Raw genomic sequence first — 26,162 nt, 5'->3', positions numbered from 1 at the left:
GATTTAACCAGGTCTAAATCAGAACTACACAGAAAACATAAATACTAGATTAAACATTAAAGCCTGTGCTGGTTCAGATCTGAATTTTATTTCTTGTATCTTGTTTTTTTTTTAGACTTTGAATGTGTGTTTTGATGAGGAGAACCCGAATTATATGAGAAAAAGCATTCGTTTTAGTTTTGACGGCGCGTCTGTTTAACGTGTGAGTGATGTGAGAGCAGCTCAAACATGGCACTTCATCTTTCTCTCTGTCTATCTCTCTATCCATATCTATCTATCCATCAATCTATCTATCTTTGTGTTTGGAGAGTTTGATGGAAACAGAGCGGGAGAGAGGGGACGAGAAAGAGAGAGAGGAGAGGGAGGAAGAGAGAGAATAGAGAAAAAGGAAAGAACGAGAGAGAGAACAGTGAAAGAGGAGAGCAAAGAAGAGTGGGGGAGATAGAGGAGAGAAAGAGACAGAGAAGAGAGAAAGAGAGAGTGGGAGAGAGGGAGACAGAAGAGAGAAAGAGGAGAAAGAAGGAGAGAGAAAGAGAGAGGGGGATAGAGGAGAGAAAGACAGAGAAGAGAAAAAGAGAGAGAGAGGAAAGAAAGAGACAGATGAGAGAAAGAGAGGGAGAGAGAGGAGAGACAGGAGATGAAGAGACAGAGAGAGAGTGGGAAAGAGGGAGAGAGAAAGAGAGAGGGGGATAGAGGAGAGAAAAAGACAGACAAGAGAGAAAGAGAGAGGGAGAGAAAGGAGAGAAAAAGACAGGCAGAGAGTGAGAAAGAGAGAGAGAGAGGGGAGAGAATGAGACAGAGAAGAGAGAAAGAAAGAGAGAGAGGGGGTTAGAGGAGAGAAAGAGACAGAGAAGAGAGAGAAAGAGAGAGAGAGGAGAGACGGGAGATGAAGAGACGGAGAGAGAGAGAGAGAGAGGGAGAAAGAATAGAGAAAGAGGAGAAAGAAAGAGAGAGAGGGGGTTAGAGGAGAGAAAGAGACAGAGAAGAGAAAAAGAGAGAGGTGGAGAGAGGAGAGAACAAGACAGAGGAGAGAGAAAGAGAGAGACAGAAGACAGAGAGAGAATGTGGGAAAGAGGGAGACAGAATAGAGAAAGAGGAGAAAGAAGGAAAGAGAAAGAGAGAATGGAAGAGGGGAGAGAAAGAGAGAGGGGAGAGAGGAGAGACAGAAGATAAAGGGGCAGAGAGAGAGAGAGTGAGAAAGAGGGAGAGAGAAAGAGAGAGGGGGAGAGAGGAGAGAACGAGACAGAGGAGAGAGAAAGAGAGAGTGAGAGAGAGGAGAGACAGGAGATGAAGGACAGAGAGAGTGGGAGAGAGGGAGAAAGAACAGAGAAAGAGGAGAAAGAAGGAGAGAGAAAGAGAGAGAGGGGGATAGAGGAGAGAAAGAGACAGAGAAGAGAGAAAGAGAGAGAGAGGAAAGAAAGAGACAGATGAGAGAAAGAGAGGGAGAGAGCGGAGAGACAGGAGATGAAGAGACAGAGAGAGAGTGGGAAAGAGGGAGAGAGAAAGAGAGAGGGGGATAGAGGAGAGAAAAAGACAGACAAGAGAGAAAGAGAGAGGGAGAGAAAGGAGAGAAAAAGACAGGCAGAGAGTGAGAAAGAGAGAAAGAGAGGGGAGAGAATGAGACAGAGAAGAGAGAAAGAAAGAGAGAGAGGGGGTTAGAGGAGAGAAAGAGAGAGAGAGGAGAGAGAAAGAGAGAAAGAGGAGAGACGGAGAAAGAGAGAGTGGGAGAGAGAGGGAGAAAGAATAGAGAAAGAGGAGAAAGAAAGAGAGACAGGGGGTTAGAGGAGAGAAAAAGACAGACAAGAGAGAAAGAGAGAGGTGGAGAAAGGAGAGAAAAAGACAGGCAGAGAGTGAGAAAGAGAGAGAGAGAAAGAGAGAGGGGAGAGAATGAGACAGAGAAGAGAGAAAGAAAGAGAGAGAGGGGTTAGAGGAGAGAAAGAGAGAGAGAGGAGAGACGGGAGATGAAGAGACGGAGAGAGAGAGAGTGGGAGAGAGAGGGAGAAAGAATAGAGAAAGAGGAGAAAGAAGAGAGAGAGGGGGTTAGAGGAGAGAAAGAGACAGAGAAGAGAAAAAGAGAGAGGTGGAGAGAGGAGAGAACGAGACAGAGGAGAGAGAAAGAGAGAGGGAGGGACAGAAGACAGAGAGAGAATGTGGGAAAGAGGGAGACAGAATAGAGAAAGAGGAGAAAGAAGGAAAGAAAAGAGAATGGAAGAGGGGAGAGATAGAGAGAGGGGAGAGAGGAGAGACAGAAGATAAAGGGCAGAGAGAGAGAGTGAGAAAGAGGGAGAGAGAAAGAGAGAGGGGGATAGAGGAGAGAAAGAGACAGAGAAGAGAGAAAGAGAGAGGGGGAGAGAGGAGAGAACGAGACAAAGGAGAGAGAGGAGAGGGAGGAAAAGAATAGAGAAAGAGGAGAGAGAAGGAAAGAGAAAGAGAGAGGGGAGAGGAGAGACAGAGGAGATAAAGACACAGAGAGAGGAGAGAGATGGAGAGAGGGAGTAGAGTGAGGGAGGGAGAGACGGATGAGCTTTACAGAGAAGTTTTGTATCAGGGGAATTCAAATTTGATGAAACATTTCCGATTTGATTTGAGTGAAAAATGAGACGACTGTGACTCTGAGACGAGGCAGACGGGAGGACGGACGGTGTAACTGAGGCGACGGTTGTGACGAGCCTGGACCTCTGTCTGACCTGCTCCTCAAACACAGGAAACAGACGACGGCACAGGGAAGGGCATCTGACGTACAGGTGTTGTGATCATTCATGAAGATAATTTTAGTCTTATGGCGCCTGCTTCCCCATTTCCGACATCTTCCGTTCTCTTTGTACAACTGTAGTATGAGATTAGAGCAGTGTTTCTGTGTGGAGTTTAGTTAATGGTCAGATCTACGGAGAGGCAAGCCTGCACACTGGACAAATTCATGTTTTTTGAAGGTGTTTTTTGAGCTATAAAACACCCGTCATTGAACAAATGTAAGGGAGACCAAAGCAGGACTAAACCTGGACTAAACAGAGACTAAGCTTGGGCTAAACCGGGTGTTACGGCTCGCGGCCTGTCTCCGGCTCCGCATCGCCTGGTGCTCCCCGTTGGTATTACCGCGTGTATCTTCCGTATTTGCATGTCCTGTGTGGTGCCTGCTGTCTGACTGGTGGGCCATGGTTCCAATGCTGTGGGCTGGCTCCGACATCACTTGTGCTGTGGTTGGAGGATTGACGTCCCGTTCCTCCAACCCCTTCCCTACACATCAATCATCTCGACTAGGGATGGGCATTCGATGAAATTTTCTTAATCGATCGTCGGAAGAATTAACGATCGATTATCGATTAATCATTGATGTTTTTATATTAAAATGATCATCATTATTATTACCAGCTGCACTACTAATCTGCATAAATAAATTCAACTTTACGACATATAAACCGTAACCACTCTAGAGCCACATCAGCCCGTTTGAGATTATAATGTGTTTAATTCAGTTTTGCGCAACTCTCACAGAAACGAAACTTAAAACCGCATCGCTAATTTTCATAAACTCAGCGAAGATAAAACTACAGCTCTTTCTGTTGGATTAAAAGACATGACTCAGGTGAATACAGGTTAGTGTGACCATATTTGCGTTTGTCAAAACCAGGACACCGTACGGGGGGAGGGAGGTGGGGACTCGTCATCGACATTGAGCGACTCTCACCTGGTAAAGCTTTTTCCCACTGGACACTGAAACATATGTGCTGCTTTGTTCACTGTGCACATGGACTCACACTTGTCCCAAACGCAACGGAAAGCGTGGAATTTCTTGTACAAATCATCGTTAAATACACATTTGTGCTTCGGTACACTGCAGACTGACGGAATGTTTGTGTCTCACTCCTTCTGAGTGCAGAGAGACACATGTACAGACCTGTTTGGTCACGCTACACACAGCAACCTACATTCGGTTTGTCGATTAAAATTAACGTAATCGATGAAATTCTTAATGATCAATTATCGATTAATCGATTAATCATGCCCACCCCTAATCTCGACCAATAAAAGTGCTGTGCGCCTGTCCCTCCGGGCGGCTGGATGACACATCTGTAGACGTTCACTAGTGGTCTCTCTTTGATATTGTAAAGTGTGTTTATATTACTATAATTTTCAGTTTTGCCAGTTGGCTCGGCCCTTGGGCAGTTGTTTTTTGTTGCTGTTAGCTACCCTAGTTTAGGAGTGGTTTAGTTACTTTGGGGAATTCAGATTTTTTCAAATGTAAAACGTTTTATTTTGTTATTGTACTTACCCACATCACTTTATAAAACCCGTTTACTTTACATCATATCTGGATTGTGTTACTTTCCTTTGTCCCTAGCACTGGGTTGTAACACTGGGCTAAATCAGAACTAAACCTGGACTAAACAAGGATTAAACCTACTCTAAACCTGGGCTAAATCGAAACTAAACCTGGACTACATAAGGATTTAAAAAAACTAACTAAATCAGAAAACTGGACTAAATAAGGATTTAACAAAACTAAACCTGGACTAAATCAGAACTAAACCTGGACTAAATAAGGATTTAACCAAAACTAAACCTGAACTAAATCAGAACTAAACCTGGACTAAATAAGGATTTAACCAGAACTAAACCTGACTAAATCAGAACTAAAAACCTAGATTAACCAAGTATTAGACCTGCTCTTAACCTGGGCTAAATCAGAACTAAACCTGGACTACATAAGGATTTAACCAGAACTCAACCTGATCAACACAAGGATTTAACCAGGATTAACCAGATCTAATTCAGAACTAAACCTGAACCAAACAAGGATTAAACCTGTTCTAAACCTTTTCTAAACCTAGGCTAAACCTGGGCTAAATCCCAACTAAACCTGGACTAAACCTGGACTAAACAAGGAATAAACCTTTTCTAAATCTGGGTTAAATCAAAACTAAACCTGGACTAAACAGAGACTAAACCTGGGCTAAACCAGAACTAAATGATAAATGATAAATGCTCATATTTTCATACACCGCTTTACAACAAGGAACCACACACACATTCACACATGAGCGTACACAGACACAGGGAATCTGTGTATCATTCCTTCATTTGTTTTTCAATATAAAACCAAAATAAGAAAAAAAAAAACAGTTTTCTTCATAATTTGTCTCCAAAACCAAAATGAAAAAACGGATAACGATTCGTTTTTTCAGTTTTCGATTTTGTGTTTAAATGAAAAATGGAAAAAACAGATAACGGCCGTTTCCTGTTTACATTACTTCCGTGATTACGATGTCGGACTGAACCAGGACTGATCCAGGTCCGGGACCAGACCGGAACCGGAGCGGGACTGAGACCAAGACCAGACCAGGACCAGACCGAGTCCAGACCGGGACCGAGACCGAGACCAGATCGGGACTGAGACCGAGACTGAGACCAAACCAGGACCAGACCAGGACTGAGACCGAGACCAGACCAGGACCAGGCCGGGACCAGACTGGGACCAGACCGGGACCAGATCGAGAACAGACTGAGACCAGACCGAGACCGAGACTAGATCAGGACCAGGCCGGAACCAGACCGGACCAGAGCGGGGCTGAGAGCGGGACGGAGAGCGAGACCAGACCGGGACCAAGCTGAAATCAGATGGGGACCAGACCGGGACCAGACCGGGACTGAGACTGAAACCAAGCCGGGACCAGGGCCGGGACCAGGCCGGGACCAGACCAGAGGCTCAGAGCCCACGGCAGAGCCAGAGCTCGAAGCTGAGGCTTGGACCCCGCGGAGGCTCGGAGTCAAAGCTCGGAGTCCGCTCTGGTACCGCTTTGGTTCCGGTCTGGTCCCGGACCTGTTTCAGTCCTGGTTCAGTCCGGCATCGCAGTCACGAAAGTCACATAAACGGGAAACGGTCGTTATCTGTTTTTTCCATTCTTCATTTAAACACAAAATCGAAAACTAAAAAAACTAATCGTTATCCATTTTTTCATTTTGGTTTTGGAGACAAATAATGAAGAAAACTGTTGTTTTTTGGATTTCTTATTTTTGGTTTTATATTGAAAAACAAATGAACGAATGATACACAGACACAGGGGGAAAGGTGGGATAAGTGTCTTGCCCATGGACAAAACCGCCAACAAACGACAAACGCTCTACTCTCTCTACTGCCGCCCCCACTGTAGTTGTTATTCCACCTGTTCCTCTGTTTAAACCCCTGCTCCCTCCTCTCTCTCTCTCCCCCTCAGCATCGCCGCAAACACTACAAACTTTTACAAATCTGCTCAGTCATTTCATCTTTCCGTTCTTTAGAGCTCTTTCTTCAGCCCTGTTTTGCTCCATCTGTAATCCTCTGCTTGTGTTAAATATTGATGCGAGTTGTGTATTGCCTGGTGACTAACAAAGCTAAGCCAATATCAAACATAATGCATTTTTCAGGAGCAGAGCGCAGAGAAAACAGAGGATTTCTCGGTGTTTACAAAGATCTAATGACCGGGGAGCAGGAGCGGGCTTTGTCTCTGATATCTGTTCAGACGGTGGACCTGTTGGTGCAAAGGACTATGGGAAAACTTACAATGACGTTTACTTGAAATATAGTGAAGTAAAAGTGAAGGCATTTTACAAGCAGTTCCTTTGGGTAAGATGAATAAAACAGCTGTTTGTTCCACTGTCCAGGTTTAGAGCTTAAAGGGGTAATAAGAGTGAAGACTGAGGAAAATATATTATAGAGAGCAAGATGGGAGGTTATACCAGACAATATGGTTTTTATACATTCAAATTTTGAGGCCACACTATCTTAAAGGGCCCATCTCATGTAAAATAACTGTTTTCACATTGTATCTTCTGCACATAAACAAGCATAAATTGAGTTTTGGAACATCCATTACACAATAGTTATGAAATCTTACTGATTTGTTGGAGACAGTCACAGACCAGGAACTATGAAAGGTCGACTATTGCTCCTCCCCCCGCCCGTCCTGAGAAAGCACAGGCTCCGTCCTCCAAACGTGACGTAGGCTCTGAGTGAGCCGCCCTTCCTCCGCCCATCTCAGGGAGGGAGGGGGAGACAGACGTGCACCCTGATAGAGGTAGGAATAAACTTTTATTCATCATGACGATACAGCGCGTTCAGCCGCATGTGTTGGACCCGGAATCGGACGAGGACTTTGAGCTGCACGAAACTCAAGCACTGCGTCGACATCAGCTGAACATTATTAATTGGTAAAGTATTAATAAACACTAGTAGATAAACTTATTATATCGTGCACACTGCAGTGCAGAACAATGAGCTTATGCTGTCGCTTTTGTTTAGGTGTTCATGTGGAAATTGTCAACCGATGCGGGTGGAGGCGGGGTGGAGGTGGTGGAGCGGGGGAGGGGGACAGGTGCAAAGCGCTTTCTGCTAAGTCAAAAACGTCATAGGTGTATCTGGCTGTGTCATCGTTGTAGCAGCTTTAGTTCATTGTCACGTGGGAGAAATACGCTGCAATTTGTTAAAAAAAACACTGAATCAATCTAAAAACCACTTCAGCGACATATACACACATCACTCTTAGAAGGTAGAAAGCTCTGAAAAGTAGATTTTGCATGAGATGGGCCCTTTATATATATATATATATATATATATATATATATATATATATATATATATATATAATATATATTATATATATATATATATATATATATATATATATATATATATATATATATATATATATATATACACATATGTATATATATAAAACCCCCACTGCAAAGTATCACTGGACTATATTCTGTATATTGTGAAGTGAATGTAAGTGTGCCGATAGATAGTTATAGGAGGTACTTTGATATTGTATATAGTTGTATATTGAATTGTATACTGTTCTATGTTGCCTTATATCTTATCTTTATCTTATCTTTATATACCTGAAGATCTTTATGTTGGCGAGTTTTTACATTTCTACAGATACAGACTATATTGTTGTGGTACTGTGTGTATAGATACATAGATATTTAGGGCTGGGTATCATTAAGAAGTTGTCGATATGATACATACCTCGATACACAGACCACAACATGATATATAATTCCCACAGACTGGGTCCCTCAGGTAGGTCGCAAGAGATTTTTTTTGGGTTGCCGTGTCACGAGCTGCATGTAGGTCTGCAATATACATATACATACATCTCCGCACACACCCCCCTCCAGCAGCATCGCCTTGCCTAACCAATTTTCTGTAGGAAACACTGATTACTGTTTTTCCTTGTTTAAAACTTGAGTACTGTATTTTTTGGACTATAAGGTGCACTTAAAATCCCTTAATTTTCAGAAAAATCGACAGCAAACATATATTCCACTGAGTCGTGTTCTTAAGTCCGACAGAAGCTGAACAGCATCAGTGCAAAAGGAGGGATCTGTTTTTTCAGTGCTTATAGTTCATGCAAATGAGCCATGTGACTTTAAGTTTTGTTTCTGTAAAATGTAAACAAATGTGCGCAAGCCTGCATTAAACACATTATTACTCAATGTATATTTGAGTCCTCCTCATAGAAAATAAAAAAGTCTCAAGTGTCTTCTGTTTGTTTTGCTTAATGTGCCTTATAATCCGGTGCACCTAATGTATGAAAATAGATGAGAGAATTCAACATGACTGATACTGTGCCTTATAATCCGGTCCAAAAAATATGGTAATACTTATTGTTCAGAGAGACACTATCACTCAGTCAATAATAAAATATCCTCATTAATGTTCAATAATGGTCACAAATGTATTTTGTTATTTATGAATAATGTCTGTTGGCTTGGGTCACGAAGATTTGTGTCAAGATTTGTCTTTGTCAAGATTTGTGACTTTTAAAATATGTATATGTAAAATATGTAATATATACATATCCCAATACAGTGCACTTTTAATTTATATATATTTCTAATTGATTCAATATGGTTCAATAAAAATAAAAGCAAATTCATGGGTGTGATACTAAAAGTCTTTGTTAAACCTTTGTTAAACTGTGCAAAGTTCATATGAAACACAAACATTTTAATCCTCAAAACAGTGAAAATGTCAAATGTGTCGCATAAATGAGTTTCCTTCCTCTGAACAAGCAACAAAACTGTAGCTGTAAAAAAAATAATTGAGTAAAATATACCAAAAAATTCTCTAGGAAGGATACAGCAGCCCACAGTATCGATACTGTATCATGATATTAAGCGATACAATATATATCAATATTTCAATATTTTTGCACACCCCTATACGTATTGTAGGTTGTTGTATACTGTGTTGTGTATTGTGTGTGTGTGTGTGTATGTATGTATGTATGTATGTATATATATATATATATATATATATATATATATATATATATATATATATATATATATATATATATATATATATATATATATATATATATATATATATATACATACATACATACACACATATGTATATATATATGTTATCTTCATGCACGTCTGTTTCCTCCTGAAGCGCAGCAGCTCTTTGTGTTGGCGAGCTCTTACATTTGTATAGATTATATATTGTCTGTATTTGTACATTGTGTTGTATCTTACCTTCATGTGCCTTCGTCTCCTCCTGAAGCGCAGCAGTTCTTTGTGTTGGCGAGCGATGAAGTTGACGGCGGCGTATTCGAGCAGAGCCGAGAAGACGAAGAGCAGACACACGGCCATCCAGATGTCAATGGCCTTCACATAAGACACCTGCAGAAGAAGAGGAAGAGTGAAGATGAAGAGGGTGAGGATGAGGATGCATGTTTTTGGACAAAATAATCTTTCAGTTTACACAGAATTGTCTCTTGTGAGCTTTAAGCCACAATAAAATGTTGTTACCTCCTCAAAAACACAAATGCAGGTCTGTTTGTGATGAACAGTGTAAAATGGGCCCTTTAAATACATTCTAAAACACACAGAAAAAAGGACAGTGCAGTCGTGATCTGCTGGTGCAGCTACAGAAAGAGAAATAGTCCAGCACTCATCTGTGTTTTTCACCTCATTTCTCTCCACTCTATCCCTCCATCTCTCTCTGTATGAACAGTATATATCTCACTCACACATCTTTCCTTTTTGCCCCTTTTCAGTCTTTCCTTTCTCTCTGCTCTCTCTCCTCTCTTTTTATATCAATGTCTCTACCCCATCTCCTCTTTTTGGTTTCCTCTCTCTCTCTCTGCCCTCTTTTTCTCTGCTTTCTCTCTACTATCTCTCTCCCTTCACCTCCTTCTCTCTGTTTTCTCTTTTCTCTCTATCTCTGTTTTGTCTCTCTGTCTTCTCTCTCACTGCACCTCCCCTTCTCTTTCTCTCTCTCTCTGCTCTCTCCCTCTCTATATATATTACATTTCCGTTCGTTTTCTTCACATTTTTGCCTGAATAATTCCATGTTTTATCTCAGTTCACTTCACAGTTCAGACAGTTTAGTTCAGATGAGCAGATCTGGAATCAGCGACTGACCAAGAATCATGCTTCTACAGGACTCGCCCACAGCTCTGATAAAAGAACTGTATTTATTTAAGCATTTTTACTCATCCAGAAATGTCTTCAGTTGACCACAGCCCTGGTGCAAAAGCAGAGTGTGCGTTTGAGAGGGAGCAGTGTTAAATAAAAAGACAGTGTTTCATAATCCTGCTCAAAAACAGACGTGGAGTTGTTTTGTTTCCTTCACACATGTTTGAGTTTTATTAAGGCTGGGCAATATGGTTAAAAAAGGAATCACGATTTATTCTTCCCCATATTGATCAATCTCAATTTTCGATTCAATCTTCTTCTGTCTTATTAAAAAAATATGACATGTGGACTTCAGATATAAAGGGCAGTGTGTCAGGATTACGACAACATACTTTTTATTTTGTGTTGATAGGACCAATATTTCCAAAGGTATTCACAATAAAAGCTTGGAATGAGTTTGTACAGTATATTAAATATAAATGCATATACGCACAACCATTACCGTTATTAGTCGCAGGGGTCTCCAACCTTTTTCCTTCAGAGAGCTACCTTACAAAACAAAAATGCCGCAGAGCTACTCATTTTAGCGGCTGCAAGACACATTGAGACGATTATAAGAAGACTGTACCCTCTTACAGTCTTGGGGTGCAGTTAGATGCAGATAAAACACAACTCATTGTCCATTTATTAGTGCACAAAGTTGGGCTTCAAAATGTTAATAGGCATGTCATTAACCGCATTGTTGTTATTCTGCACAATGATATAATTCAGAAATCTCCTGCTGAGCTACTTGGAAGGGGGTGGAGAGCAGGGATGGGCATTGGATTAAATGTTCTTAATCAATCGTCGGGAGAATTAACGATTGATTACTGATTAATCATGAATGTTTTTCACATAAAAATGTAATCACCATCATTATTATTACTATCTGCACTACTAATCTGCATAAATAAATTCAACTTTATGACATATAAACCGTAACCACTCTAGAGCCACATCAGCCCGTTTGACATTATAATGTGTTTAATGCAGCTTTGCGCAACAAAACTTAAAACCACATGGCTAATTTGCATAAACTAAGCGAAGAAAAAAAACAGCTCTTGTGCGCTGATGCGAAACGACTCAGTGGAATACAGGTTAGTGTGACCATATTTGCGTTTGTCAAAACCAGGACACCGTACGGGGGGAGGGAGGTGGGGACTCGTCATCCACATTGAGCGACTCTCACCTGACAAAACTTTTTCCTACTGGACACTGAAACATATGTGCTGCTTTGTTCACTGTGCACATGGACTCACACTTGTCCCAAACACAATGGAAAGCATGGAATTTCTTGTACAAATCATTGTTAAATACACATTTGTGCTTCAGCACGTTGCAGACTGACCGACTGTTTGTGTCTCGCTCCTTCTGAGTGCAGAGACACATGTACAGACCTGTTTGGTCACACTACGCACAGCAACCTACATTCGGTTTGTCGATTAAAATGAACATAATTGATGAAATTCTTAATGATCAATTATTGATTAATCGACTAATCATGCCCATCCCTAGTGGAGAGCTACAGGCAGCTCCCGAGCTCCAGGTTGGAGACCCCTGTGCTTGTAGCAGACACATGTGCACACGCTACTGCTATCAACAGAAACACGTGTGATATCCATGTTATTAGGTTCTTTTATCAGACCAAGAGTTTGTTTTTATACCTGACAGTTTCCACTATTCACTAGTGGCCTTCCTCTAATGTGACCAGTCTGAGGAAGAGTGCGAGTGAGCAGTCCAAACTGTCAGGTATAAAAACAAACTCTTGGTCTGAAAAAAGAGCCTAATAACATAAATTATCAGAAGACCAAATGAACCACACTGGACAACTTGTGATGTCCGTACGCTAAATGAGCTCTTAAGTTTTACTCATACACGATATAAAATAGCAGTTCACTTTCCATATGTTGGATTATAATGATGCACCAGAGGAGGGAAAGAGGAGAAAAGGTGAGGAGCTGGATCAGAGAGGGAGTGGGAGCGAGGCAGACACACACAAAGACACAGGGGGAAGGAAACACTGGATTTTTAGTTAAATTGTACAGATTTAAGTGAAAACTTGTGAAACGTGAGGACTCATGAGGAAACAGAAAGGAGCTGTAGCCCTGACTGCTTTTTCCTAAACAAGAGGGTAAATCCTCGTCCGCTCCCCGCGCTATTACTGCCGCATGATTGGCTGTGGACCTGAGGATTCAAATGCACAGCTCTTATCACTGAGATCAACCAAACATCACTTAGTATCTGTCAATCTTTCAATTTTTGGCACAGCCCTAACTGAAACCCTGCATATTGAGGCTTTTCTCAAACTGAAAACTGTGTTCCACCTTGTGACGTCACGTGGTAACACAGGAAGTGCTCCACTGTGTTTTTAAGCTCCATACACTTTCACTAGAATCACTTGGATCATTTCAGCTCTCTATTAAATTAAAGATAAAAGGCAGAGCATTTTAAGCTTTGGAGATGTAGACAGACTAATAATAAAGTGTTACTCAAGCATGTGTGAATGAAACAAAACACAACTCCAGGTCTGTTTTTGAGAACGTAACAGCATTACAACTTGTCTTAAAGCTCACAAGTCACTTTGGTGTAATATTGGCCCTTTAAACACTACAGGCTTTTGAGATTTGGCATTGAATATAGTAACCATTGAATACTCCCAATTAACTTACTAAGAAATCAATATAATAAGCCTCTGATTCAGACTAGAGTATTTTATGAGGTCGCAGTCTTTTCATTTCCTTGTTCAGATCCTGATCTACGCTGTTTCTGTGCTGTTTTCTGTTTAACTTCTATCTTTACTCCAGGGCTCTTCAGATGAGAGGGTCCTTGAGTGTGACCCTCACCACAGACAGAGCAGCTTCAACTATTTATACACAGCGCCTCAAAAGACGACAGAGATATTGCTTTAAAATCAATTCAACCACGAGAAATACAGAGATGACAGTGGCTATGTGTATAACAAAAAGAGGAAATCTGATCATGATCTGATTTCTGGATTATAGAAATGTCATATAATCATCTTAATTCTATTTATTTTAATGTACTTTTTACTTCAACTAAATACAACAGTTCACATGTGGCCAGGTGTTTTCTGATAATCCAATTTCTTTTGTGCATGTAAACACACACCAAAAATCTGATCTCATTACTGAGCTATCTGACTAGTTGTCTCTTTGAAAATATTATAGCTTTGCCTGTAATATTTCACAAAATTGCATTCAGCTTATCTGTTTCTATGGAGACATGTAGGTGAAAATACCAGCAATAAAAATATCAGTAAGTGAATAAATGTAAGACACCCTCCATCAGAAAAGTTACATTTAATACTGGTTTAATAGTTTTATCTGGCTGTGTTCAGGCTTAACCCAATGCCACATCACACCATGAACTAAATCTGGACTAAATCTGGACTAGACCAGGACTAGACCAGGACTACAGTAGGATTACAAGAGGACTACAGCAGGACTAGACCAGGACTAAACCAGGACTACAGCAGGACTAGACCAGGACTAAACCAGGACTACAGTAGGACTACAGCAGGACTAGACCAGGACTACAGTAGACCTACAGCAGGACTAGACCAGGAGTAAACCAGGACTACAGCAGGACTAGACCAGGACTACAGTAGGATTACAAGAGGACTACAGCAGGACTAGACTAGGACTAAAGCAGGACTAAACCACGACTACAGCAGGACCACAGCAGGACTAGACTAGGTCTAAACCAGGACTAGACTAGGACAAAACCAGGACTCCAGCAAGACCACAGCAGGACTAGGCGAGGCCTAAACCAGGACTACAGCAGGACCACAGCAGGACTAGACTAGGACTAAACCAGGACCACAGCAGGACCACAGCAGGACTACAGCAGGACTACAACAGGCCTAGACTATGACTAAACCAGGACTACAGCAGGACCACAGCTGGACTACAACAGGACTAGACCAAGACTAAACAAGGACTACAGCAGGACTAGACTAGGACTAAACCACGACTACAGCAGGACCACAGCAGGACACAGCAGGACGACAGCAGGACTACAACAGGCCTAGACTATGACTAAACCAGGACTACAGCAGGACCACAGCAGGACTACAACAGGCCTAGACTATGACTAAACCAGGACTACAGCAGGACCACAGCTGGACTACAACAGGACTAGACCAAGACTAAACAAGGACTACAGCAGGACTAGACCAGGACTAAACCAGGACTACAGCAGGACTAGACTAGGACTAAACCAGGACTGCAGCAGGACTAAACCAGGACTACAGCAGGACTAGACTAGGACTAAACCAGGACTGCAGCAGGACTAAACCAGGACTGCAGCAGGACTAAACCAGGACTACAGCAGGACTAAAAACAAAGTCTACATTGGGCCTAAACTGGGCTCAAACCAGGACCAAACCAGGACACCATGTGATCACCTCTATAGGTCAGATTGAACAGAAAGTGGTGCCGTCATTCAACCCCAAAGACGTCACTGTTGTGCATGTAAAGGACTTTGAATCATAAAATTATCATGACAAGTCCAGCGTTATACGTATAGGCCGCTGCCTCCATTTGAAATGATGACATCAAATTGTGGAACGTGAACGCAATCAATTAGTTTACAGAGCTCTTCCCTCCTCTCTTCCGCACATTGTACACACTGTGGGCTGTACCTGAACGCATCATCTGGTCCGACTGACAGGACTCACGGCTCATTGGTTTGTACAGCGTGGTGGATTCCTACTGTCCACAAACGCAGCGTGAGAGCAGGATTATGCAGCTCTCCTGGAGTTATAATTATACAGACTCACACGAACGCACCACTGTCACCTCAATCTGACAATACCACTAGAGGAAGTCATGATTTACACGGTCTCTATCTCATCTTTCCAAGCTCATCTCTATCAGCTTCTACACTACGGCCTACAGGCAACAATACAACATTTTCTTCCAATTCAAGAGGATAATAACATCATATTAAAGGTGCAAAATGTAACTTTTCTGGTGAAGGGTTTGCCATCTGCTTATCTCTGTGGAGATGTTATTGCTGTCTTTGCCTGGAGTACAGCATTAAACATTATTGCCTTATAAATCTTTCTCAAATCTTTTCTCCTAAATAAGAAAGCCCTGTATACAATCTACTGCACTCCTATCTTAACCCATTTAAGTTACTGTGTAGAGAGGTCTGGGGGAATTCTTATAAGAGTAACACAGACTAGTGATGTAACAATAACCGAAATATCGTGATATCGTATCGTCAAAGTTCTCACAATAATATCGTGGACCATCACAATATATCGAATTACAAGTCTCTTTGCTTAAATGAAGAGTTATGGTGCAGAAAGAGCTAAAAAAAAGACACAGGGAACTACATAGACCATGATCCTTTGCTCCATTTCAGTGTAAACTACTAGAAGAAATAACAGTTCGAAACACTTTTAAGTTTTAGTTCTTTGGATTAAGTCTTGTCAGAGGAAAAAGTAGCATATTAGCCTCCACAAAATATCGCAATAAATATCGTAAGTATTGCAATAAATATTGTACGTAAATATGTAGTATCGTACAGAGAGATTTGGATATTGTTACATCTCTAATCTTGAGCCTTCCCACCGTATCATGAGCTTTCCCACGATATCGCAATAAATATCGTCACCATATATATGAATGGACATATATAATGGACATATATTCTAGCCTCTTAGCGTTATGGCGGTGAATTACTTCGCGGCACATAGACCTATATCAGCGTATCAGTGTTTTCAGCCATCCATACAGTCCCGGTGTGGTATAGTATTTTAAACCCGGGGTCAGAATTCTATTATGGTATGTTGACCCCCCCTATAGAATATTGACCCCCTATGAAAATTTATATTTTACTAAAAAAGACCTTGAATTCTACAGCAAAACTCTGAATATTAATTCTATATCTGTAAATTAAAACACACGGACATATTTAAAAGTTTTTGTTTTTTGAAGAACTCAGATGCATTTTTTTATGTCCATTATAAGTTTTGAATGTTAAAAATGACTTAGTTGTTTAAACACATATTTTACAGAAAATGAGATAAGTAGTTCTATATATTATAATGAGTTAGGTAATCAAAGTGATGTATAATGATTTGGAATCTTGTTAAAATAGACAGGGCTGATCAATAGAGAAGTTAAATAGATGATAGGAGAAGATTTGTTTCAATTGTTTCTGTAATCAATAACTTCACTTAAAATTACATGTGGATTATCTGAACATAACAAACTAAAAAACCACAACAATCTAAAATACAATATAAAAAGTGACAAGAGTCAGTGCTATGTATATGCAATTTTAACAATATGTCACATTTACACAAAATATCAAGTCGTTCTCCATCAAAACATTCCTTAAAATACCTTTAAAAGAAAGTGAATATGTAGCAAATAAATGACATGAGAAATAAATCAATAAGTAACTATAAAAAAAGTAAGAGGAGTCAAAATCCTATGGGGGGAGTCACAAATATTATCTCACACGGGGTCAGATCTGTACTCAAATGAATTCGTATGAACTGGCGGCACCAGATCGTTCCGTCTCTGGAGCCGTTTTCAATTGGTTTAGTGTGGACGGACACTGTATCCACAAAGAAAACGACTGTAACGAACACACGAGGACATGAGGACACTGGACAAACTGCTCTTCATCATGGACTACAGACAGACAGATAATACTCCCTACAGCTGTACAACAACTCACCCACTGCACCAAACGGGACAGATAATACTCCCTACAGCTGTACAACAACTCACCCACCGCACCAGACTATAGATGGACAGATAATACTCCCTACAACTGTACAACAACTCACCCACTGCACCAGACTATAGATGGACAGATAATACTCCCTACAACTGTACAACAACTCACCCACTGCACCAGACTATAGATGGACAGATAATACTCCCTACAACTGTACAACAACTCACCCACTTCACCAGACTATAGATGGACAGATAATACTCCCTACAACTGGACAACAACTCACCCACTGCACCAAACGGGACAGATAATACTCCCTACAACTGTGCAACAACTCACCCACCGCACCACAGACTATAGATGGACAGATAATACTCCCTACAACTGTACAACAACTCACCCACTGCACCAGACTATAGATGGACAGATAATACTCCCTACAACTGTACAACAACTCACCCACTGCACCCAAACGGGCCAGATAATACTCCCTACAGCTGTGCAACAACTCACCCACCACACCAGACTATAGACGGACAGATAATACTCCCTACAACTGGACAACAACTCACCCACTGCACCAGACTATAGAGGGCCATATAATACTCCCTACAATTGTACAACAGCTCACTCACTGCACCAAATGGGGCAGATAATACTCCCTACAGCTGTACAACAACTCACCCACTGCACCAGACTATAGAGGGACACATAATACTCCCTACAAGCTGTACAACAACTCACCCTTATGTAACAGATAATACTCCCTACAACTGGACAACAACTCACCCACTGCACCAGACTATAGACGGACAGATAATACTCCCTACAACTGGACAACAACTCACCCACTGCACCAGACTATAGAGGGCCATATAATACTCCCTACAACTGTACAACAACTCACCCACTGCACCAAACGGGCCAGATAATACTCCCTACAGCTGTGCAACAACTCACCCACCACACCAGACTATAGACGGACAGATAATACTCCCTACAACTGGACAACAACTCACCCACTGCGCCAGACTATAGAGGGCCACATAATACTCCCTACAACTGTACAACAACTCACCCACTGCGCCAGACTATAGAGGGCCACATAATACTCCCTACAACTGTACAACAACTCACCCTTATGTAACAGATAATACTCCCTACAGCTGTGCAACTACTCACCCACCACACCAGACTATAGACGGACAGATAATACTCCCTACAACTGTACAACAACTCACCCTTATGTAACAGATAATACTCCCTACAACTGTACAACAACTCACCCACTGCGCCAGAAGAGTAGTGTGGATGAACACTGCATCCACAACGACAACGAATCAAATACGTGTAGACAGGGCTTTATATAATCAAGATTGCCTCTCCACAGATTGGACCTGTAACTAAGACTGGTGGAGTTTAATGTGAAAAAGCCAGATATGTAAAAAAAAAAAAAAAAAAAAACTGAATACAGATGGATGTTAAGTGTTTGCATTCTTGTCCTCAGGGTCGGTCTGTGTTTGCTGAAGGACTACCCCTGGTTAGCCTCTCGCTGTTCGTCTCTTGTTAGCTTTAGGGCTGTGGAGGTCAGGCCATCTGAACTGTAAACAAACCGCTGTCTTCTGTTTGTAAAGGCAGATCCCATAACTCACTGTATTAGACTGGAGCCATATTAACCTTTACACCTCATCTGGAGCTAACACGGCCTCATGGGAGTGTGCAGTGCTCATTTTTCTCCTCTTTAGGCTCACAAATGTCAACAGGGGATCCTATACGTGCATACATATACGACATTTGTCACAGCGAGGGACACGAGGACACTGGACAAACTGCTCTCCATCATGGACTACAGACGGACAGATAATACTCCCTACAACTGCGCAACAACTCACCCACTACACCAAACGGGACAGATAATACTCCCTACAGCTGTACAACAATGCACCCACTGCACCAAATGGGACAGATAATACTCCCTACAACTGTACAACAACTCACCCACTGCACCAAATGGGACAGATAATACTCCCTACACTGCACAACAACTCACCCACTACACCAAATGGGACAGATAATACTCCCTACACTGCACAACAACTCACCCACTGCACCAAATGGGACAGATAATACTCCCTACAACTGTACAACAACTCACCCACTGCACCAAATGGGACAGATAATACTCCCTACAACTGCACAACAACTCACCCACTGCACCAAATATGACAGATAATACTCCCTACAACTGTACAACAACTCACCCACTGCACCAGACTATAGAGGGACACATAATACTCCCTACAACTGTACAACAACTCACCCACTGCACCAGACTATAGAGGGACAGATAATACTCCCTACAACTGTACAACAAGTCACCCTTATGTAAGAGATAATACTCCCTACAACTGTACAACTCACCCTTATGTAACAGATAATACTCCCTACAACTGTACAACAACTCACCCACTGCACCAGACTATAGAGCAGGGGGTCTCTAATTAAATTTCCCTGGGGCCAAAATATTTCCACATTGCAAAACTGGGGTCCACAAAAATATCTGCCAGTAAACAATGATTTATTTCAATGATTTTAACGGTAAAATTCAACAACTGATCAACAATTATAAATCCCACAACAACTAACTAAAAGCCATTTATCAAAAGCACACAATGTTTCTTTTTCAATGACTGCTGCATTTGTTGGAAAATCTCAAATTGTGTAAAGCAGATTCAAACAATACCACAGCAGAAGTGCACTCTAAACAGAACCAATAAAAAACAGATCTCTTTATACAATTACGTGCTATATATAAAATACCCTGCCCACCTGCTCTTATAGTTCTACAACAGTTTTCCTCATTTTGCCATCAAAAGTCAGCACCCCCTCAGCCATATCAGCAGTACATTGTTTTACTATTTCAGCATCAGCAAAGGGCTTTCCTGCTTTCCCAGGGTTTCAGGACATAATCAGTGATGCAGCAGTGGCATTCTCTTGAGCAGATGTAGACTTACTAAGAATGACTGACCGCTTCAGATTTATCTTTCTGCCCAGCGCAACGGTCTGCAAACAAATCAAACACATAAGGCTTAAAGGGACACATTGGAATTTTGGACATAGGGCCTCATTTCCTCGTGAGCCAGAGTGTTGGAGACGTGTGGAGACACTTTTAAAAATATTCCATCCAGTCCTTGTATTTGCAGAGGTCATTGGTGCTAGACTAGTGCATGTCAATGGTCATGGTTCTCCTGCCACTAAAAACAGTCTTACCCACTCCACAAAACACCCGAAGAAAATCTATTATTACACCAGACACATTTCAGCATCAATTTGGCATCCACACAACCGTTTTGTGCACAGAAAGTCAAGAGCACTGAAGTCTCAATCTTATATTGCACCAGGATAAGTTGCAACAAACATGCTACTACTTGACCAGTGACTTAGGCTATGTTCAGACTGCAATGATTTTTTGGCCCCTATGTGACCTGTATCTGATCTTTTAATGACAGTCTGAACCACACAGATCCAATTTTTTCAAATGTGACCCAGGACACTTGGATATGGGCTCCTGAAACCGATACATATCTGATCTTTTGACATGTGACTTCAGTCTGAACGGCCAAAGCGCATTCATTCACCTACACGTTATCAACAAGCCACAAATGTCACTATTCTGCACTGAAGTAAGCAAAAATTCTTAATGAACTCCATGTCACTGAAGCGAAGCACATCACCACTCACCACTCTTGGCTCCGTCTCCACATCCACACGTTCCTTTCAACGGGCATCGCTGCCGCTGTCCCAGAAAACACCACGGCCAAAAACCTCGTCCTTCTCCTTCTCAATCTCCTCCTTAAAACAAGTAAGTTGTTCATGTTCTGGCTCCGGTACGAGAGGAACTTTAAAATCTCCAGGTGCTCAATGCTCACGTCCATGTTTGGACAACTTCCGTAAACACAGAGCACGCTCACTGCGGTTGACGTCGTCATGTCTCCAGTGCACATGCGGGACACTTTCGGTCCGTTTACTGTTCACACTGGAAGTCACATACAAGTCACATTTAATTGGAAATGTGAACGACTTCGCAAAAACATTGGATTTCACAAAAAAATTGGAATTGAGCATTAAGCCCTGCAGTCTGAACGTAGCCAAAGTTACACTTTCCAAGACCAGACTGTGTGTGTGTGTGTGTGTGAGAGAGAGAGAGAGAGAGAGAGAGAGAGAGAGAGAGAGAGAGAGAGAGAGAGAGAGAGAGAGAGAGAGAGAGAGAGAGAGAGAGAGAGAGAGAGAGAGAGAGAGAGAGAGAGGGAGAGACAAAAAGAGGAAGAGAGAGGGAGGGAGAAAAATAGCAGAGTGAAAGTGATAGGGGAGAGGGGGTAGACAGTATAGATAGAATAAATAACATCTGAAAAGACAGACTGAACGTAGCCAAAGTGACAGAATGATTACAGAACTGAAATAAGCATCTCAAGGCTCCTTAATTACTGCCTAGCAGGTTTTCTTACTTCTTTTACTTACTCCTCTTTTTAGCCAATATGGTCCTTGTCTTTCCCATCAGAATTACTGCATACTAAATCCGCACCGGCCTCCTACTTTTGCACCGTATAGTACACCCAGAAAGTTTCAAGTAAATCCACGACAGGCTGTTCTTCTCTAGCCATAGTCATTTAAATCCAGTACCTTTCTGTTTCGTTCTTGAATATTTCAAACACTCCGCTGGGAAACACTGTCAAATTCTTCTGCTCTATTTCTATATTTTATTTTCACTTATACATATACATATACTGTTATATAATTATGGCTTATTTGGCACCAGTCTCTTGCTATTTTTGCTTCTTATTTAAAATGTATTATTAATATTTGTATTTTCTGTTTGTTATTGTAATTCTTGTGATGTGTGAGCTACTGTGTCCAAATAATTTTCCTTGTGGATCAATAAAGTTTGTCTAAGTCCAAGTCTAAGTCTACTACTTCATCTTTAACTACATGTATATCTGTACTTTGATCATTCTACTTTATGGAGTAGATTATGGATTATGGAGTACCTGATTTTCAAACTGTGAAAGTGAAGAATATATTTATATCTGTCTAACTAGTCCCTATCTCTCTCAAACCTCCCTAGTGTTCATATTAAAGAATGATTTGTCCATGACAACAGCTTTAGAACAGCTTTTCCAAGACACAAATGTGACCACCCTGCACAGCCAATCAGCTCTCACCCCAAAGCCTCGTATCGTGACTCACATGGCTCATGGGTCAGATTTGCAGTAAATAAATGTTTATAATGAGAAGAACACAGCGTACCTGAGCCTGTTTTGTTATAAAGTTCTGCATTTACAATATACTTTCTGGGGGGAAAACTACTCATTTATGAGAAAGTTTTTCAGTAGCCTGTATTATCTCCATAGCAACATTTTACTCAGTGCATTTGCTCTGAAAAACAAAACCAGACCCCAGACGACCTATAGCAGAAGGGACAGAAACATACACATGCTCTAAAATCCTCCAGCTACAGGACCGTCCTGACCCAGCCCAGCTCACGATTTAAAGGATGGGTCAAAATGCACAAAGTTCATGTGAGGACAGTACAAATAATTAACATTTGACGCATGCTTTTGTCCGTTAGATCCATTTGAAATAAACTCAATCAGCTCTACATACTGTTGTGTCCTTCAGCAAGACACTTCAGACACATTGTCTCATTGAATCATTGCGGTGTTACAGTGATTGGTGATTGGAGACTCACTTCTTGTGTGCCCTAGAGCAGCTGTAGCTACAATCCATGGCCTTCAGAATGATGACAATTTAGGACCGTTGCCATAACGATTGACAATTTTAAAACAAAATATTATATATTTTCAAAATACCCTGATCCACCTTGTGATGTCATGAAATGGTAGTTTTCAAGTTAACAGCTACTTGGGCTGAAATTATCCAAATGATTCTAGTGAAGGTGTATGGAGTTTAAAAACACAGTGGAGCTCTTCCTGTATTACCACATGACATCACAAGGTGGAACAGAGAGTTTTTACATGTGTAGGGTTTGTCTGTTAAACATGTGAATGAAATAATGAAAATAATGAAACAAAACACAACTCCATGCGTGTTTGTGATGAGGAGACGACATTAAAACAGAGATAGTCTCATATTATGGCCATTTAAACTTCTCTGTTACAGAATCAGAAGAATGCATCATTATAATGTTTACATGTTCATAGATTTTAAGTTTTAAAAGTTTAGTATTATGCAAAGTTTGCCAAATTTTCACCATGTTTCAAATCTGTTACCTCACCTGACGTTGTGTTTTTTTTTTTTTTTCTTGGGTTGGAGTAATCTTACATATTCAGTCTACCACAACTCCACAATATCTGCATTATTCATAGTGTGAGCAGCGGAAAAGCAAGGCCGAGGAGCCCAAAGTACTTTAAACTGTCTGAATAATGCATCACCTCTCTCCTGGTTGTAATAAGATTTGGAAACCTATATTGCCTAGTTTTCTGACCTTGGGTAGCGAGGCCCTGGACCCGGAGCTCTGCGTTGTCATGGTGAGCACCGTGGTGATGCCCAGTCCGACCCGAGCCGGAGCGGCGTCCATGTTTATCCAGAAGGAGACCCACGAGAGGATGACGATGAGGAGAGACGGAATGTACATCTGGATCAGGTAATATCCCATCTGACGCTCCAGGTGGAAACGGGCCTCGATGCACGTGAATTTACCTGGAATACAGAGAGAGAGAGGGAGGGAAAGAGGGAGAGAGAAAATTAGACTTAAAGATCCTGTATAACATTTTTTCCATTGTATTTAGGTAAAATGTGTCTTGCACCAGTCACTGTTAACTGGTTTATACAGCGCTTTTCCACCTTCAAGGCTCAAAGTGCTTTACAACAAGGAACCACTCACCCGTTACACACACATCATGTGTGGAAGCTGGAATTGCACCGCCAACCTGTGAGTCAGTGGATCTGACCGCTCAAATAACACTATTTATGTCAAGAGGGACTCGAACGGCCAACCTTCAGATCAGTGAACAAATGCAGCAGTCTAAGAAGTGACTCCCAGTCTTCCCTCACCCCAAACACTTCCCCCTTCTCCTCCAGGAGGACCCCAAGGAGTTCCCAGGCCAGTTGAGAGTCTTTTTTTTCCATGAAAACTCACACTTTTATTTACCACCATGAGCTGTAAAATTAATAGAAAATATAGTCAAGACATTGACAAGGTAAGAAATAATGATTTGTATTTGAAATAATTTTTTTTTCCTTCAAACTTTGCTTTGGTCAAAGAATCCTCAATTTGCAGCAATTACAGCATTGCAGACCTTTGGCATTTTAGCTGTTAATTTGTTGAGGTAATGTGGAGAAATTTCACCCCACACTTCAAGAATCCCCTCCCACAAGTTGGATTGGCTGAATGGACACTTCTCTTTCTACTCTGCTTAGAGCCTTTTGTGCTGTTCTCTGAAGGGAGTACTACACACCGTTGTAGGAAATCTTCAGTTTCTTGGCAATTTCTCGCATAGAATAGCCTTCATTTCTAAGACCAAGAATAGACTGTCGAGTTTCACATGAAAGTTCTCTTTTTCTGGCCATTTTGAGCATTTAATTGACCCCACAAATATGATGCTCCAGATACTCAACCTGCTCAAAGAAAGGTCAGTTTTATAGCTTCTCTAACCAGATAAACAGTTTTCACCTGTCCTAACATGATTGCACAAGGGTTTTCTAATCATCCATTAGTCTCCTGACGCAATGAGCAAACACATTGTACCATTAGAACACTGGAGTGACAGTTACTGGAAATGGGCCTCTATACACTTATGTAGATATTGCCCCAAAAACCAGACATTTGCAGCTAGAATAATCATTTACCACATTAGCAATGTAGAGAGTGTATTTCTGATTAGTTTAAAGTTATCTTCATTGAAAAAAACATTGCTTTTCTTTCAAAAATAAGGAAATTTCTAAGTGACCCCAAACTTTTGAACGGTAGTGTAGTCCCTTCAGTGTGTTCTGGGTCTTCCCCGCGGCCTCCTGGTGGGACATGTCTGGAACACCTCCTGAGAGAAGTGCCCAGGAGGCATCTGGAACAGATGTCTGTTGGCTCCTCTCAACGTGGAGGAGCAGCGGCTCTACTCCGACCTCCTTCCTTATAAATTCATTGTGCTGAATAATGCATGAGGTAAATAACTGCTTCTGCAAACTGTTTAAAATGAAGTAGTTCTGTTTTTCACTGACTAAATCCAGAGAAGTGGGTGGATTTTCTGAAAACTCAAATGCAGGACTCATTTGAGATAAAACTTAAGATAATGAACATGGTACTGACTGTGTAATTCTGACCAAAGATAAGTCAGTACCCCCTCCCTCCCTCTCTCTCTCTCTCCCCCCTCCTTCTTCTCTCTTTTACTCTCTCTCTCTCTCTCTCTCTCTCTCTCCTCTCTCCCCCCTCCTCCTTCTCTCTTTTACTCTCTCTCTCTCTCTCTCTCTCTCTCCTCTTGTCACTGCAGAAGTTTGTGTCATGATCCAGTGAAAAGTTTGGGCTGAACTTTGTCTGCTCCAAATGTCACTGTTCTTCACAAACTTTTGGCTCATTTTCACCCAGTCCACATTAGATCTGCAGCAGGTTCCCCCCTCTCTTTCTCTATCATTTCTCTCTCTCTCTCTCTCTTCTCTTTCTTTCTTTCTTTCTTTCTCTCTCCTCTGTGGCATTTATGGAGCTGTATTTCTGGTGAATTGCCTTTTCATCATTTTTCACAACATAATTTAGCTCAAATGACCTCGAATTTAAAGAGCCCGTGTTACACTACTTTCTGATCTATGTGTTTATGTTGCTGAAAAAACTTCGCTCCACCTTGTGATGTCATGTTGTAATACAGGAAGTGCTCCATGCCTCCTTCACTACAATCGTCACTGCAATCGTCTAGATCAGGGGTGGGTAAACTTTTTGACTCATGGGCCACAAAGGCTTCTAAAATTTGATGGAAGGAGTTTTTTGG

The 26,162-nt window shown here is 41.4% G+C and overlaps 1 protein-coding gene across 1 annotated transcript in view; it reads right to left on the bottom strand.

Annotated features, from left to right (window-relative positions):
* Nucleotides 1–26,162, bottom strand: part of glra1 (glycine receptor, alpha 1) — a 279,246-nt gene that overhangs the window by 27,833 nt on the left and 225,251 nt on the right. The window contains 2 exon segments of the mRNA XM_020920567.2: nt 9,529–9,675; nt 23,675–23,889. Of these exon segments, the coding sequence (XP_020776226.2) occupies nt 9,529–9,675; nt 23,675–23,889 (362 nt within the window).

The sequence above is a fragment of the Boleophthalmus pectinirostris genome, unplaced genomic scaffold, assembly GCF_026225935.1.
Source record: "Boleophthalmus pectinirostris isolate CB_2022bp ecotype Guang Dong unplaced genomic scaffold, ASM2622593v1 HiC_scaffold_23, whole genome shotgun sequence".
Lineage (NCBI taxonomy): Eukaryota > Metazoa > Chordata > Actinopteri > Gobiiformes > Gobiidae > Boleophthalmus > Boleophthalmus pectinirostris.
This window is presented reverse-complemented; position numbering and strand designations above follow the sequence as displayed.